The sequence below is a fragment of the Felis catus genome, chromosome E2 (assembly GCF_018350175.1).
Source record: "Felis catus isolate Fca126 chromosome E2, F.catus_Fca126_mat1.0, whole genome shotgun sequence".
Taxonomy (NCBI): domain Eukaryota; kingdom Metazoa; phylum Chordata; class Mammalia; order Carnivora; family Felidae; genus Felis; species Felis catus.
The window spans coordinates 25,290,146-25,305,009 of record NC_058382.1 but is presented as its reverse complement, the minus strand read 5'-3'; the positions used below and the strand labels follow the sequence as shown (position 1 = coordinate 25,305,009).

Below are 14,864 nucleotides of genomic sequence, written 5' to 3'. Positions count from 1 at the left end.
TGTCTGTCTCTCTCTCTCTCTCTCTCTCTCTCTCTCTCTCTCTCTGCCCTCCCCGCCCTCCCCTCTATCTCAATAAATAAATAAATAGTCTTTTAAAAAAAGAGAGCTTATATTTGCTCTCTAATAGCAAAGCAATTTTGGATGTTATTTTAATTGAAGAATAATTGACATTCAGTGGATGATATTCTATTCAGTGATTTGATATTTACATACATTATGAAATGATCACCACCATAAGTCTAGGTTCCATCTGTCACATACAAAATTGTTATAATATTATTGACTGTATTCCCTAAGCTGTACATTATATTCCCATGACTTACTTGTTTTATAACTTGAAGACTGTTCCTCTTAATCCCCTTCCCCTATTTCATCCTATCTCACCCCCGCACCCCTACTTCCTTCTGGCAACCATTAGTTCTGTTTCTGAGTCTTTCTGTTTTGTTTGTACATTTGTTTTTTTAGATTCCACGTATAAATGAAATCATCAGTATTTGTTTTTCTCTGACTTATTTCACTTAGCATAATACCCTTTAGGTCCATCCGTGTTGTTACACATGACAAGATTTCATTCCTTTTTATGGTTCAGTAATACTCCATTGTATGTATGTGTGTGTGTACACATATACACACACACATTTTTATTGATTCATCCATGGATGGGCACTTAGGTTGCTTATATATCTTAGCTATTATAAATAATGATGTAATGAACAGAGGGGTGCATACATCTTTTTGAATTAGTATTTTGATTTTCTTCAGATATATACCCAAAAGTGGAATTGCTGGATTATATGGTAATTCTATTTTTAACTTTTTGAGGGACCTTTATACTGTTTGGAGAAACTTTATACTGGTGCAGGGGCTGCACCAATATACATTCTCACCAACAGTGCATGAAGGTTCCCTTTTTTCCACATCTCCACTGACACTTATTTGTCTTTTTCACGACAGCCATTCTGACAGGTGTGAAGTGATATCTCATTGTGGTTTTGATTTGCATTTCCCTAATGATTAGTGATGCAATGGATGTTGTCTATTGACCTACATTATAAGTCTAATAAATATTTGATAGATATCAGATGATGTTTTAGGGTTTCCTGGGGACCCAGTAAATACCTGTTTCTATAGTCCATTTTCAGAGCCAAACTGAGAAATAGACAAAGGGGTCAGGCAGGTGGATACCAAACTGTCAGGTTTTTGTTTTCTATGTGTGTGTTGGTTTTTTGTTTGTTTGTTTTTTATCAGACTGTCAGTTTTATTACTGATGATGCAATTGGACAATGTGGTTAGGTATTCCAAAGCTTCCTATGATTGTAACCTAAAGATAGGGCCTTCTCTTTAGAGGGAAAGAAATACTAACTTCATTATTGTTTTAATAAGGTTCATTGTATATTTATTTTTAAAAAGATACTTTTAGGGAAGAAATTCAGTTATTAATCTCATAAAATTTTAGATATTTCTTTTCATCTTGAAAAGAAACTTTTTTTTTAATATTGATGTATTTTCAGAGAGAGAAAGCATGTGTGCTCACACGTGAGATGGGAGGGGCAGAAAAAGAGCAAGAGAATCCCAAGCAGGCTCCTCACTGTCAGCCCAGAGCCCACGAACTGTGAGATCATGACCTGAGCCAAAATCAAGAGTCAGGTGCTTAACCAACTGAGCCACTCAGGCACACCTTGAAAAGAAACTTTTAAAAAGAAAATATAAAAAATATTTTCACTCTTACGTGGATCCTGAGAAACTTAACAGAAACCCATGGGGGAGGGGAGGGAAAAAAAAAGAGGTTAGAGTGGGAGAGAGAGCCAAAGCATAAGAGACTCTTAAAAACTGAGAATAAACTGAGGGTTGATGGGGGGTGGGAGGGAGGGGAGGGGAGGTGATGGGCATTGAAGAGGGCATCTTTTGGGATGAGTACTGGGTGTTGTATGAAAACTAATTTGACAATAAATTTCATATAATAAAAAATAAAATAAAAAAAATATTTGAAGCCTGTCAGTATAATAGAGAGTGGTACTCAGTTTTCCTCCCTTGATGTGACATGTATCTTCTCAAAATAAATGTAGAATTTTTTAGACAGGAAATACATTGTGTTTGAGTATATTTTTGGAAATCAAAATGGTTAGTTGATTTTTAGGAGCTTCTGTCATAATTCTGCAGTCTTTTTGAGTGGAAGAAAAAATAAGCTATCCTTCTTGACTTTCAGATTTGTGTGTGTGTGTGTCTTTACACTGAAATACACGTTATTACTATGCTGGTACTTTTGTCTCTGATCTAAGACTTTATTTCCTAACTAAAGTAAACACACTGAGTCATAATCTAGTGTAACAAATTTTTACACAAACAAGGAGAAGTGTTAGATGGAAGCACATGTACAGTATGACCGGAACACAGGGGTCCCTAGCTGCCTAGGAGAATTGAGGGAATCTTCACAGACAAGGCAACATTTTGGATGATCTTGAAAGATGAGTAGATGGTCACCAGGAAGGGAAAGGAGGAAGGAGACATTTCAGGCTGAAAGAACAGTTTATACAAAATACAAAATTACATGGTATATGTTCCAAAATCTTTGTTGTTTTAAAAAATTTTAATGTTAAAATTCTAAAGAGTTATTTTTTTGTGTGGTAAAATGTATATAACATAAAATTCACCATTTTAACCATTTTTGAGTATATAGTTTGGTGGCATTAGGTACATTCACATTTTTCTGCAACCATCCCCACCATCCATCTCCAGAACTTTTTTATCATTCCCAACTGAAACTCTCCCATTAAACACTCCCCATTTCCCTCTTCCTCCAGGTTCTGGTAGCTATTGCGCTTTTTTTCTGTCAATGAGTTGACTGCTCCAGGTACCATGTATATACCCGGAATCCTACAATATTTGTTCTTTTGTGTCTAGCTTCCTTCAAGCATAATGAATGTCAAGATTTATCTATGTTGTAGCATTTGCCAGAATTTCCTTCTGAGTTTTAACACTGAATAATATTTCATTAGATATGTGTACACCACATTGTGGTTATCCATTCATCCATCAACAGATATTCAGATTATTTCTACCTTTTGGTGGAATGATGCTGCTGTGTGCTTGTCAATAATGCTGCCATGAACATGGCTGTACATTACGTGTTTGAATCTTTGCTTTTAGTTGTTTGAGATATGTACCTAGAAATAGAATTGCTGCAGCACATGGTAATCTGTGTAAATTTCTGAGGAAACTCCATACTATTTGCACAGCAACTGTACCATTTTACATTTCCCTCAGCAATGCACCAAGGGTTCCAGTGTCTCCACATCCTCACCAACATTTTCTTCTAACAGTTTGGAATGCTACCAGGCTATGTACTCCTTCCTTGAGAACCATGGCAAATATATTCATATTCTCATTACATTAAAAATGACACTTGGGGGGGCGCCTGGGTGGCTCAGTCGGTCAAGCGTCCGACTTCGGCTCAGGTCATGATCTCTCGGTCTGTGAGTTCGAGCCCCGCGTCGGGCTCTGTGCTGCCGGCTCAGAGCCTGGAGCCTGCTTCGGATTCTGTGTCTCCCTCTCTCTGACCCTCACCCGCTCATGCTCTGTCTCTCTCTCTCTCTTTGTCAAAAATAAATAAAACGTTAAAAAAAAATTTTTTTTTTTAATGACACTTGGGCACCCTTAAGTAAAAGTTTAGGTGAGACCATATCAGAGAGTATTGGCCTTTGTCTTATTGTTTATATAGTAGGAGTGTATTCATGAAACAAGTTTAAGTGTAAATAAACCAAAATGAGTTCTTAGCAACAAATTGTTTTTCTTTCCTGCAGCTCCCTGCACAGGTAGCACTTTCTTTTGCCACAGCAACATGTGCATCAATAATTCTTTAGTCTGTAATGGTGTTCAGAACTGTGCATACCCTTGGGATGAAAATCATTGTAAAGGTGAGTGCAATGGCAAAGGCCAACCTTTTTGAGAGAAAAGTGACCATTGCCCTTCATTAAGAAAGACTTAAAATGCCCTTTTCTACCACTGTACTTAGCAATAGCTGCTTTGGCAGAAATGGAAACATAAAATGTAAATGTTTGTTTTAAATAGAGTGTAGACCTCTGTTATGTGGTGAAAGTAAAGAAAAATACTTATTCTCAACAAAAGCATTCATTTTTATGTACTGTGTTTTTTAAGTTGTTCAAAAGTCTGCTCTAATATTTCTTTCATTATTTTCTTATTCATATTGTAAAGATACCTTATTCTCAGAATAATTTATAAAGTTACCTAAAATAGTAGTATTTTTTAAATTATATACAAATGCTGTTTAATAAATATTGATGCATTCAGTCTTAAAAAGCAGCAAAAACAGGGGCGCCTGGGTGGCTCAGTCGGTTGAGCGTCCGACTTCAGCTCAGGTCATGATCTCACAGTTTGTAAGTTTGAGCCCCGCATCAGGCTCTGTGCTGACCGCTTGCTCAGAGCCTGGAGCCTGCTTCAGATTCTGTGTCTCCTTCTCTCTCTGCCCCTCCCCTGCTCACACTTTGTCTCACTCTGTTTCTCAAAAATAAATCAATGTAAAAAAAAAAATTTAAAAAGCAAAAACAGACTTGTAAGAACCGCTTTTTTTCATTTTATAAAATTTCCTATGTTCTATTTCTAGTGTATATCTAAGGTAAATGTGACTTGTGGTAATAGTTGAATATCTACAGACATTATCAACTCACTGTCTCAGTCCTAAAGTTTACCTCCCTTTTATTCTCCAAAAGCTCAATAAATATCTTACTGTGAAAAGTTAATGTGATCTGATACAGCTGTCTTAAGTACTTGAAGTAATTTAAGGTAATCATTCAAATGTAGATTGTGATAATAACATGCCTAAGTGGGTTAGCCTGATCACTTTAGTTCTCTCTTGCTGATGGTGGTTAGTGGAGATACTGTGGATATACCTCAACATGGCAGTTTGTCAGAAATACCATAGGGGGCCCCGGGTGGCTCAGTCAGTTAAATATCCAGCTCTTGATTTCAGCATAGGTCATGATCTCATGGTTTGTTCATGAGATCAAGCCCCACGATGGGCTCTGCCCTGAGAGTACAGAGCCTGCTTGGGTTTTTCTGTCTTCCTCTCTCTCTACCCCTCCTCTGCTCATGAACACTCTCTCCCTCTCAAAATAAGTAAGCATTAAAAAAAAAAAAAAAAAAAAAAAAAAAGATATACCATAGAACAGAAAGCTAAACTTGATAGAATAAGAGTATTTGGTATTTTCCTTTTTTGTTTATTTATTTTGAGAGAGAGAGCACATGTGCGTGCATGAGCTGGGGGAGGGGAGGGGACAGAGAAAGAGAGAGAATCCCAAGCAAGCTTCCTTCCTGTCAGCACAGAGCCCAACATGGGGCTGGACCCCACAAACTGCGATCATGACCTGAGCCAAAATCAAGAATCAGACACTTAACCAACTGAGCCACCCAGGCGCCCCTGGCATTTTCTTTATGTTCATGTATTTAATTTAATTTGCAACAACCAAGTCCTTTTAATTTTATGTAATCTATCTAGCCATATTATGATTGGCTAATTTAACCAGAAATCATAATGGTATTGTTTTATTTGTTCAAAAACCCAATTTTAGGTGGCATCATCTGTGGTCTGTTTGACCCACGTGTTCTGCTTTACCTAAAAATACCTTACCAGTTTGGGACAGGGCTCATTAATGAATTTTGAAAGCCTCATTGTTTCTCTTTCTCTTTCTGCAGAAAAGAAAAAAGCAGGACTATTTGAACAAATCACTAAAACTCATGGAACAATTATTGGCATTACATCAGGGATCGTCTTGGTCCTTCTCATTATTTCTATTTTAGTACAAGTGAAACAGCCTCGAAAAAAGGTCATGGCTTGCAAAACTGCTTTTAATAAAACTGGATTTCAGGAAGTGTTTGATCCTCCTCATTATGAACTGTTTTCACTAAGGGACAAAGAGATTTCTGCAGACCTAGCCGACCTGTCAGAAGAACTGGACAACTACCAGAAGATGCGGCGCTCCTCCACCGCCTCCCGGTGCATTCATGACCATCACTGCGGATCGCAAGCATCCAGTGTCAAACAAAGCAGGACCAACCTGAGTTCCATGGAACTGCCTTTCCGAAATGATTTTGCACAACCACAGCCAATGAAAACATTTAATAGCACCTTCAAAAAGAGTAGCTACACTTTCAAACAGGCACATGAGTGCCCTGAACAGGCCCTAGAAGACAGAGTAATGGAGGAGATTCCTTGTGAAATTTATGTCAGGGGGCGAGATGATTCTGCACAAGCATCCATATCCATCGATTTTTAATCTTCTACAAAAGGGGACATTAGTTATCAAGTATGTACGTATGCAGCCTACAGAGCACCCATTCTCTCCAGCAGCCAACCCTTTTCTCCTGTCGAAACTAGGAAGACCTTCATTTCCCATTAATCTATTGTAATGGTGAAGTTTTTATTATCTCAGGCAGTCTATATGTTAAGCCAACCAAGGAACTTACTCCATTCAGTGAAAAAAATAATAATCATTTATTGCTTGGTGTCACATAAACAAAGTACCAGTTAAATAGCATTTAAAGAGTGAAGTAGTTCTGCTGAGCCAGGCTCAGGCTGCTTCAGGAATACTGCTCTTGATTGATACAGTTTGTCAATATTGTGATCCCACAATAAGTTTAAAAATAAGGTTTTTCTTTACATTCCTTTTGTTTTTCTTTTCTCTAAATTTAATTTGTTTTATAAGTTTGTGATTTTACCATTTTGGTTTCTTGCTAAATATAAGTGGTTATCATACCACACATATTTCAATACAGGCATTTGTTCTAGAATTTGTCAAAATATAACTAGTTACTGTGGTAAGTGCCAATTAAGACCCGGAGTTCTGTTTCACCCATCTGTTTCTTGACTAATTTCTATACTGCTGCCTTTTAGTTACTGGATTTTTAGTCTTTATTTTTTGTGAATGGTAAATGATATGATTTATCGCCTTTAGGTCCTATCTTGTCTTACTTATACTAAAAGAATGCATAATCCTAGGATGTATGCACCCTTGCCAGTTATGACTAAAAACTTAAGGATTAAAATTTCTGAAAATCCTTTGAAATTTCCCAAATTTGGTCACATTCAGTGATAGCCCATTCATTCCTGTGAGCAAAGTCATTTAATTCATTTTGGAAGAAGCCTGTAATTATGTTTATTTCCAGCATTTCTCACCACCAGATTTGTGTTCCCTGTTATTTTTATAAGAAGATGATTTTGCTCCCTTTATATTGGTTTATCTTATAGCGTATGGTAACCAAGGTTGTGTGAGAGTAAAAGGAGAATTCCTAAGAAACTGTAAAAGCCCTCAGATGGCTTCGTACTTGGGATAGTACATTTTTCTAGTTCTTACCAAGAATAACAACTTCCACTTTTTTTTAAACTGCACTTTTGACCTTATGTTTTTTATGGTATATAAACAATAATTTATAAACATGATATAAAAACTCATTGTGTTTTTTTAGACTTTTGATATTATTTGATACTGTACAAAACTTTATTAAATCAAGATTAAAGACCTACATGACAGATTTATTTCAGTGTTCACATTAGTGGCTTTGTATACAAGTATGCTGTGATGGAGCTCCACGTTATAACTCATTGTAAAGACCTTGGTAATGTGTACATAGCTTTGGTTTTTTTTTTTTTGTTATTGCATTTAGTTTATGATAAATTTTTCACTGTGTGTTATTTATTCCAAATCACTACACAAATCTTATATTAAAATATACATTGTTACATGATTCTTCAATCATGTTATTACACTGAGATTTTGGATCTTAAAAAATATATGAAAAGGAACCATTTATCAAATTATAACTAATACAGACATGCCGTTTAAAAGAGATAAATTCTCATTTTTGATATATTTTGTAGTAAATTCTTAGTGAAATGAGAAATTGAAGTTTCATGGAATTTCATTGATTTTTTAAGATATCACATCCATGCATTTTCTCAGATAAGTGAAAACTGGGACCTTAAATATTATACATGTATGATACCCCTTCAAACATGTTTCTTATATCACATTTTTTATTTTTTTAAATATAATATCCAGGAGATACGAAAACCTATACATAGTATATTTATGATTTGTTTTTTAAGTCAGCATAATTTCCTGTTCTAAAAATAGAATTTGGGAAGGTAGAAAGACTTAATGAATGTAGTATTCATTGAACTAATGAACAAGAGCCAGATTAGATAGAAATTCTTTCAGTAGCTATGTTGAATAGTCATTCTAGTATTAGTAGCCAGCTAACATTTGAACTGCATAGTAATTATTTAGTATAATAATAACTGTGATCTCATTCTTCATGATGAAGGAAAGCTAGCATATTTTCTGTGTAAAATCACCTGCATTATAAAAATAGCTGTTAAATTCATCTTTAACACCTACCTTATAGTAGAAAATAATACAGTATGCTTCATGAGAGTCACTTGTAACTATATTTTTATTTTTATTTTTAAAATTTGTATCCTATTTTCTTTTAAAAGGTCGTGAAGAGGCCTACAAAATAGAGCCTTTAAAGAAGACATTTAACATTAAAAGAGCACAGAAGTACATAGTTTCAGGCAACTCAGCAAGTAAATCTTGGACAACAGAGTTTGTTCTAAATTTTCTGGCTACTGAAACAAAAGAAATAGTTTTTGTTTTCCACAGTAGACAACCCAAACTTACTTGCAGTTTTCTCTTCAACTAAAGAAAGAGAGGGTCTCTATACAGAACAACATTTCCTCTGAATTGAAAGAAAAAAAAATGCAGAGAGAAGTCTAAATAGTAAATCTTTATGTAGTGAAGGCACCTCTTAATTTGGTCCAGGATCAGGGGTTTCTGATGAGTTAGTCTGTCTGCAGGGGTAGAACTGAAGAGCCAGATGATCAAATTAGCTAAGCCAGCCTTAAACTGCCATGTGTTGTATGCCTTCATTGAACTATAGATGGGGACTAGGCCTCATTTATTTTTTAGTCAGACATTTATTTTGGCAGTACACTATAGGAAGGGAAGAGAATGGAACTAATTTTTAGGCATTATTACCAGCATAATGCTAATTGCTGCATATGTAGTCTATCATTTTTGAGGTCAGTGAGAAAACTTGACAAATTGTTTACTAAAGTAAAAGCCATAAATTTTAGTAATGGAGATGAACTTCAGCCATCTTGTGGAAGTTATTACACCCTTCATAAAGAATGTAGTAGCCAGTTGTTAAAACATACAGTGGAAAATACAAATCTGGAGGGGAGAATAGCTTCAATTCAGGAGCAGCATTAAGGACACCTCTACTATACTGTTGTTACCTTTCATCTGTGATTCTGAGTTTAGCACAAGATACCAACCCTCAAGTGCCCAGAAATTGCAGGAAACCTACGAATCCCAACATCTAAAGTATGTATGAATGAAGTGTGATATACCTTTTGTGGGGGGAAATGTTCAACCTAAAGGTTTAACAAAAAGCAAAGGATTTTCCACATTTCACATCACAAAAGAGATTAAAAAGGCTTTGTTAACTCTGGATGACAGGTTTTATGTCTTTGTCATGTTTCATGCAATTATTAGGCATTAAAAGGACCTCCTAAGTGTCTACTTCTGAACATTTTTATAGTTGTGCAATTGTCAGATGAGCAGGATGCTTTCTGGCTTCAGGAGTGTGTCAACTGAGGAGAACAGAATAGGAAAAAAGTCAGTTGTGATTCCAGGAGTGATTCTCAAAGGGGATTATGCCCTCTTACAAAATGGTGTGTGCTATGTTGTTCATGATTAGAAGGAATCTAGTTTGGGGTTTTTTTAAGATCCCAAGAAAGATGATCTGCTCCAGCTTTATTAATGAGAATTCTGAGGCCCAGAAAAGAGGAGAGAGTACCCACATCTCAGAACTAGTCCCATGGTCTTTCCTTGCCTTTGCTGTTTTTCCCTGCTTTAGCTGGCTGGAAGTTTTAAAGGTCAAACAGTTCTAAACAGCAGCCCAGATGTTCCATGTAAGCTTGTCTACCACTCTGATTTAAAATGTAATTTATTCTATAATTTTTTCAAAGCATTATATTTTACCTTTTTTTAATCTATGTAACACTATTCTACAATTTTGTTGCCATGACTTCTTGGCATCTGCAAACTGCAAGACAATTACTGTGAATTCTTAATAAACAATGTTAACAATTTATAGGCTTGGCACTAGATAAAAACAGCTTCAGTGTTTTGCTTTTGTGATTTTTTTTAATCTAAAGGAAATAATGTATACTCCAGAAATTAAAGATTTATGTGCTATTATCTCTTGAGTTTGTAGAATGATTTGAGTTCTGAGCCATTATGACAAGTTGACCTCAGATATCTTTTTAGGTCCCTGCAAAATCAGTTTTCCATGTTTTATATACCTCTACTAATAACAAAAATTCTGAATTTTTTTGAGTAACTTTTTCATATATTTCTGTGATTGGTTTAATGACTACAAAAGCCCAAAAAGCTAATTGGTTTTTTTAAAGCAATTAATTTTTTTAGAGTTGAACTTCCAGACCATATAAGAATTCTTCTATGTTTAATCCTGGATTTGACACTTCACAGTAGGGAATATGACCCTTGAGCTGGAAACAAAACTTGTGTTTTGTTTTCCTTGCTTGTCTCAATTTGCAAAGTCTCCAGAAGTGGCAAAGAAGCCTTATTTCCTTATAGGGCGAAGTTGGCATTTCGTATCCAGTAGCTTTCCTATCCAGTACCAAAGCTTTACTTTGATAAAGTAATCTTAGTTATGATAAAAAAAAAAAATAAAAAGAGCATCCTCAGGCTGTTACACCATTTAAGTTTCCAGGTTAATCTTAAGCTAAAAGAAAAAGAAAAGAACTTTTTAAAGGAGAATATGTGTTCGATTGCCTGCAAATACAGTCTGCTACACTCAGTCACTAAAGTGGCAGCGAGGACTTCCAGAGTGGGCTATCAGAACACACCGTCCTTTTGAGGTGTGGAACATAACCGTCACAGCCACTGCTCAGCAGGAATGGATGAGTGGATTTCACTGAGGAGAAAGCAACGGAAGGCAAAAAAAGTCGTTTGAGTTTTACAATCATATAGACAAAGATCAAGGAGCAAAGAAAGACAAGAAAAAGCAGTTACCACTGGTCTGTCTCTGCAAATAGTTACAGAGCAATTTTACTTTCTGTGTTATTTAGGATCAAGAAACAGCATTTATCTGAAAGTGCTCTCACCTGCCAAGCTTTGTCATACTCTGTAACATCTGGTGCCAGCAGGCCACTCAGCGGTTACATACTTTATTGAAACATTTTGAGTAACGGCTGATTGCTAGAAGGAATTTTCATCAGAAATCTAGGTATTGAACCATGCTTTGATGACTGTCCTATTGTATTAAACAGTGTTTCAGAGAAATAACAACTTTTGAGCCAAAATATAGGCACATGAATTGTAGGGGAGTTCTTTCTAGACCCTCAGAAGACAGTTTAGCTCTGAAAATGCATCCAACTAACAATAGTAAACTTGCTGTAACTGCCCGTTTTTCACGTTCATAGTCTAAAGGCAATCTTACTTCCTCATTCATTTTTAATATAAAAAAGATGAATAAAGCTTGTGGTAGGAGGCTTCTAGGTTGACTCCCAGGGATTCTGCCTCCTGGTGTTCACAATCTTTTGTCATCCCCTGCCTTTGCATGTGAGCTGGATCTGGGGACCTGCTTCTAATGAATAGAATGTGCCAAAAGTGACCTCTCACTTCTGAGATTAGGTGACAGACTGGCTTCTGTCTTGCTCACACGCTAGTAGTTTTGTGATTTTCTGCCCAGATGGAAGTCAATGGGATGTGCTGAGATGCTCTTTGGAGAGGTCCATGTGACAAGAAACGGGGATTTCCAGCCAACAGTTAACATGGTACAGAGGTCCTCAATCCAACCACCTGTAAAGAATTGAAATTCTGCCAGCAACACATCTAGAAGAAGGTGCTCTCCACACTGGAGCCTTGAGATGACCACAGACAACACCTTGATTGCAACCTGTGAAAGACCTTGAATGCCACCAAGATAGCTGATGCAGATATCCAAGATAACAGGTGTTGCTTTAAGCTGAATTTTGGAGTAACTTGTTATGCAGCCATAGATAACTAATACAAAGCTAGAAAAGGACAATGGCATATCCCAATTCGATCCCGGGGGAAAAATAGTTGATGAAAATTTAACATGATGTTTTAGGTTTGCAAAAGAACCTGAAAGCAATGGGCATATCATCTTGCATCTGGCAGCATGGAATAAGAAGAGTTGGTCTTCTTCCAACATGAGTACCTGTCAGCTATCTTAGCCTCCCTAGCCACAGATAAAAACACTTAACTAGATCCATTGTCTCCCAAGTATGGCAAAACACTGAAATTTGATTCTACATTTGAAATGTAGGTTAGATTAAATGAAATCCTAACCCTTGAATAGTGCCCCTTTTAAGTGACTCATCAAGTTTCTGAGGAAAATGAATTTATCTAGAAATGTATAAAGAATAAAGTTCTATTCAGATTCTGTATCATGCTCCCGTAATTCAGTCAACATCTTCCACATTTCCATCACAGTTTCTAGACTGCAGGGCTGGTTACAACTCTATCATTACATGAAAAGGTGACTCTTGGAACAACTGGTTTTCCCAAAAGCAATGGAACCCCCCTCCAAAAAAAAAGGTGGAGGGGACTGTCACTGAGAAAAGAAATACAAGCATTTCATGTCCAGAACCACCCTATTCTCAAATGAGAAATGTGGCCAAAAACACTTCTATATAGAGATTTTTCTGTTGTGATAAAAAGATTTCCTGAGAAAACGCTTTTTTTTTTTTTACTCTGCTTTATTTTGGCCAAAATATGATTGAAAGACCAACCCTGGAAAGTTTTTCTTTCTAAAATTGTTTTCAATAACTGGCTGACAGCCACCAGCTACCTGCTATGAAGATAAAGTTCTATCTTTAATTGTATCTGTGTTTAAATTTTTCCTTTGAGTTTGAAGCTGACTTTGCTGACATTGTTTTGCCCTGTGGGTATAATTGTTGTCCCAGATCCTTTTCTAATATGAATCCATCAAACCTTAGCCTCTAGACATAGGATAGTACCTGTTCCTTGTACTCTGATCTCTGCAAAAGCATCAAAAGGATCTCTGGTTGGGGACCTGGGTAGTTCAGTTGGTTAATAATCTGACTCTTGGTTTCAGCTTAGGTCATGACCTCACAGTTCGTGAGTTAGAGCCCCACATCAGACTCTGTGCTGACAGTGTGGAGACTGCTTTGGATCCTCTTTTCCTCTCCCTCTCTCAAAAAAAAAAAAAAAAAAAAAAGAATCTCTGGTCTTCCCCATCCTGCCATTTTTAATTGCTAAATAGCAGTCAGTGAGTGTGCTGCTTGAAACTTCATTTTCTGTGGGATTAGAAGTGCCTGCCTTTCTACTAGGGGCCTCGTAGCTCTTGTTTTGTTTTGTTTTCCTATTACCACAAATGCTCACAGATTTTTTTAAGAAAATACTAAACCACCAAACCAGTTCCCTGAAGAAACTCCCAAGTCTGTCAGTGAAAAAGAAAGGAACTTCCCTAAACAGTACAGGTAGTAGTAGGCTAAGAGGTATGCAGAAAAACTGCCTTTATCAAAAGCCATGTCTTAAAGGATGTGCTGGAGAATGCTTCTATTCTAAGCTGGCATTCTCACCCCTTCACCCTGGAAAAACAGCTTGCTTTTCTTCCCCTCATCAGGTAGGCATAGAAAGTGATTGCACACTGTTTATAATTGCAGGTTTACATAAACTCACAATTCAAGAGCATTGATTTGTTGGACTGTAATCTACACTTTAACACACTGAGCTACATTTAGGCAGCATGCCAGATGTGTAAAGTCAGAATTTAATGATGACATTTCAGTAGCAGCTCCAGAATTTAGTACAGTATCACTGTCGAATACTAATGTGCCACTAACAAGAAAACAAGAGAACAAACAGCTTCTTTCTCAGTTACCTTTTTGTCCCTTCTTGGAGATGGAGAAAATGAAAGTGATTATTTCATAGAAACTTCGCATATAAATTCCAGTCAAACTCATCCCATAGTAGTTGTTGCTCTGCTCATGGCGCTTTATCAATCAACCAAAGGTAAATTAATTTTTAACACTACCTATTTACAAAGTTCATGTTTTTCCTGAAGACTTTATCAAGCTTTTTTACTTTCTGAAAATAATTATGTACATGAAAAGTACTGAGGATGAAGTCACCATCTGATATCATTTCTGCTCCTCATGATTTACAAAATGGAGTTTCATTTTCTTTTAAATGGAAAGGAGAGGGAGAAAAATCTATTTTGAAAAAAATAATTTGCTTATTCTAAAAGAATGGGATATCTCAAACTTATCACCATTAACATTTACAGCCAGATAATTCTCTGTTATGGGCGGAATGTTTTGCATACAGTGAAATGTTTACCAGCATTCCTGCCCTCTACCCACTAGGTCCCAATAGCATCACCCCCATTTGTGACAGCCAAAAATGTCTCCAGTTATGGCCACATGTCCCCTGGAGAGAGGGCTCAAATAAACCTTGATTGAGAATCACTGCTGTAGAGAGATTAAAGGGTTTGAAAAATAATAACCAGAAGCTGTTGAATTCTATTTTGAAGAAATACTTCAGACTTCTGAAAAGGTATAAAAAATAAAGGGCACCCAACATTTAAAAAAAAAAAAAAAAACAGGGGAGGTAGAGGTGCCTGGGTGGCTCTCGGTTAAATGTCTGACTTCGGCTTAGCTTGTGCTCTCGTAGTCCCTAAATTCAAGCCCTGCATCAGGCTCTCTGCTGTCAGCACGGAGCCCAGATCAGATCCTCTGTCTCCCTCTCTCTCTGCGCCTCCTGGTCATGCTC

The 14,864-nt window shown here is 36.6% G+C and overlaps 1 protein-coding gene across 3 annotated transcripts in view; it reads left to right on the top strand.

Annotated features, from left to right (window-relative positions):
- NETO2 (neuropilin and tolloid like 2) overlaps positions 1–10,277 on the top strand; it is a 58,754-nt gene extending 48,477 nt beyond the window's left edge. For all 3 annotated transcript variants that reach the window (XM_023245021.2, XM_023245020.2, XM_023245022.2), the window contains 2 exons: positions 3,801–3,914; positions 5,710–10,277. In XM_023245021.2, coding sequence (XP_023100789.1) covers positions 3,801–3,914; positions 5,710–6,290 — 695 coding nt within the window. In that variant the 3' untranslated portion in view covers positions 6,291–10,277. The remainder of the gene's footprint in view (positions 1–3,800; positions 3,915–5,709) is intronic.
- The last annotated feature ends 4,587 nt before the right edge of the window (positions 10,278–14,864 follow it).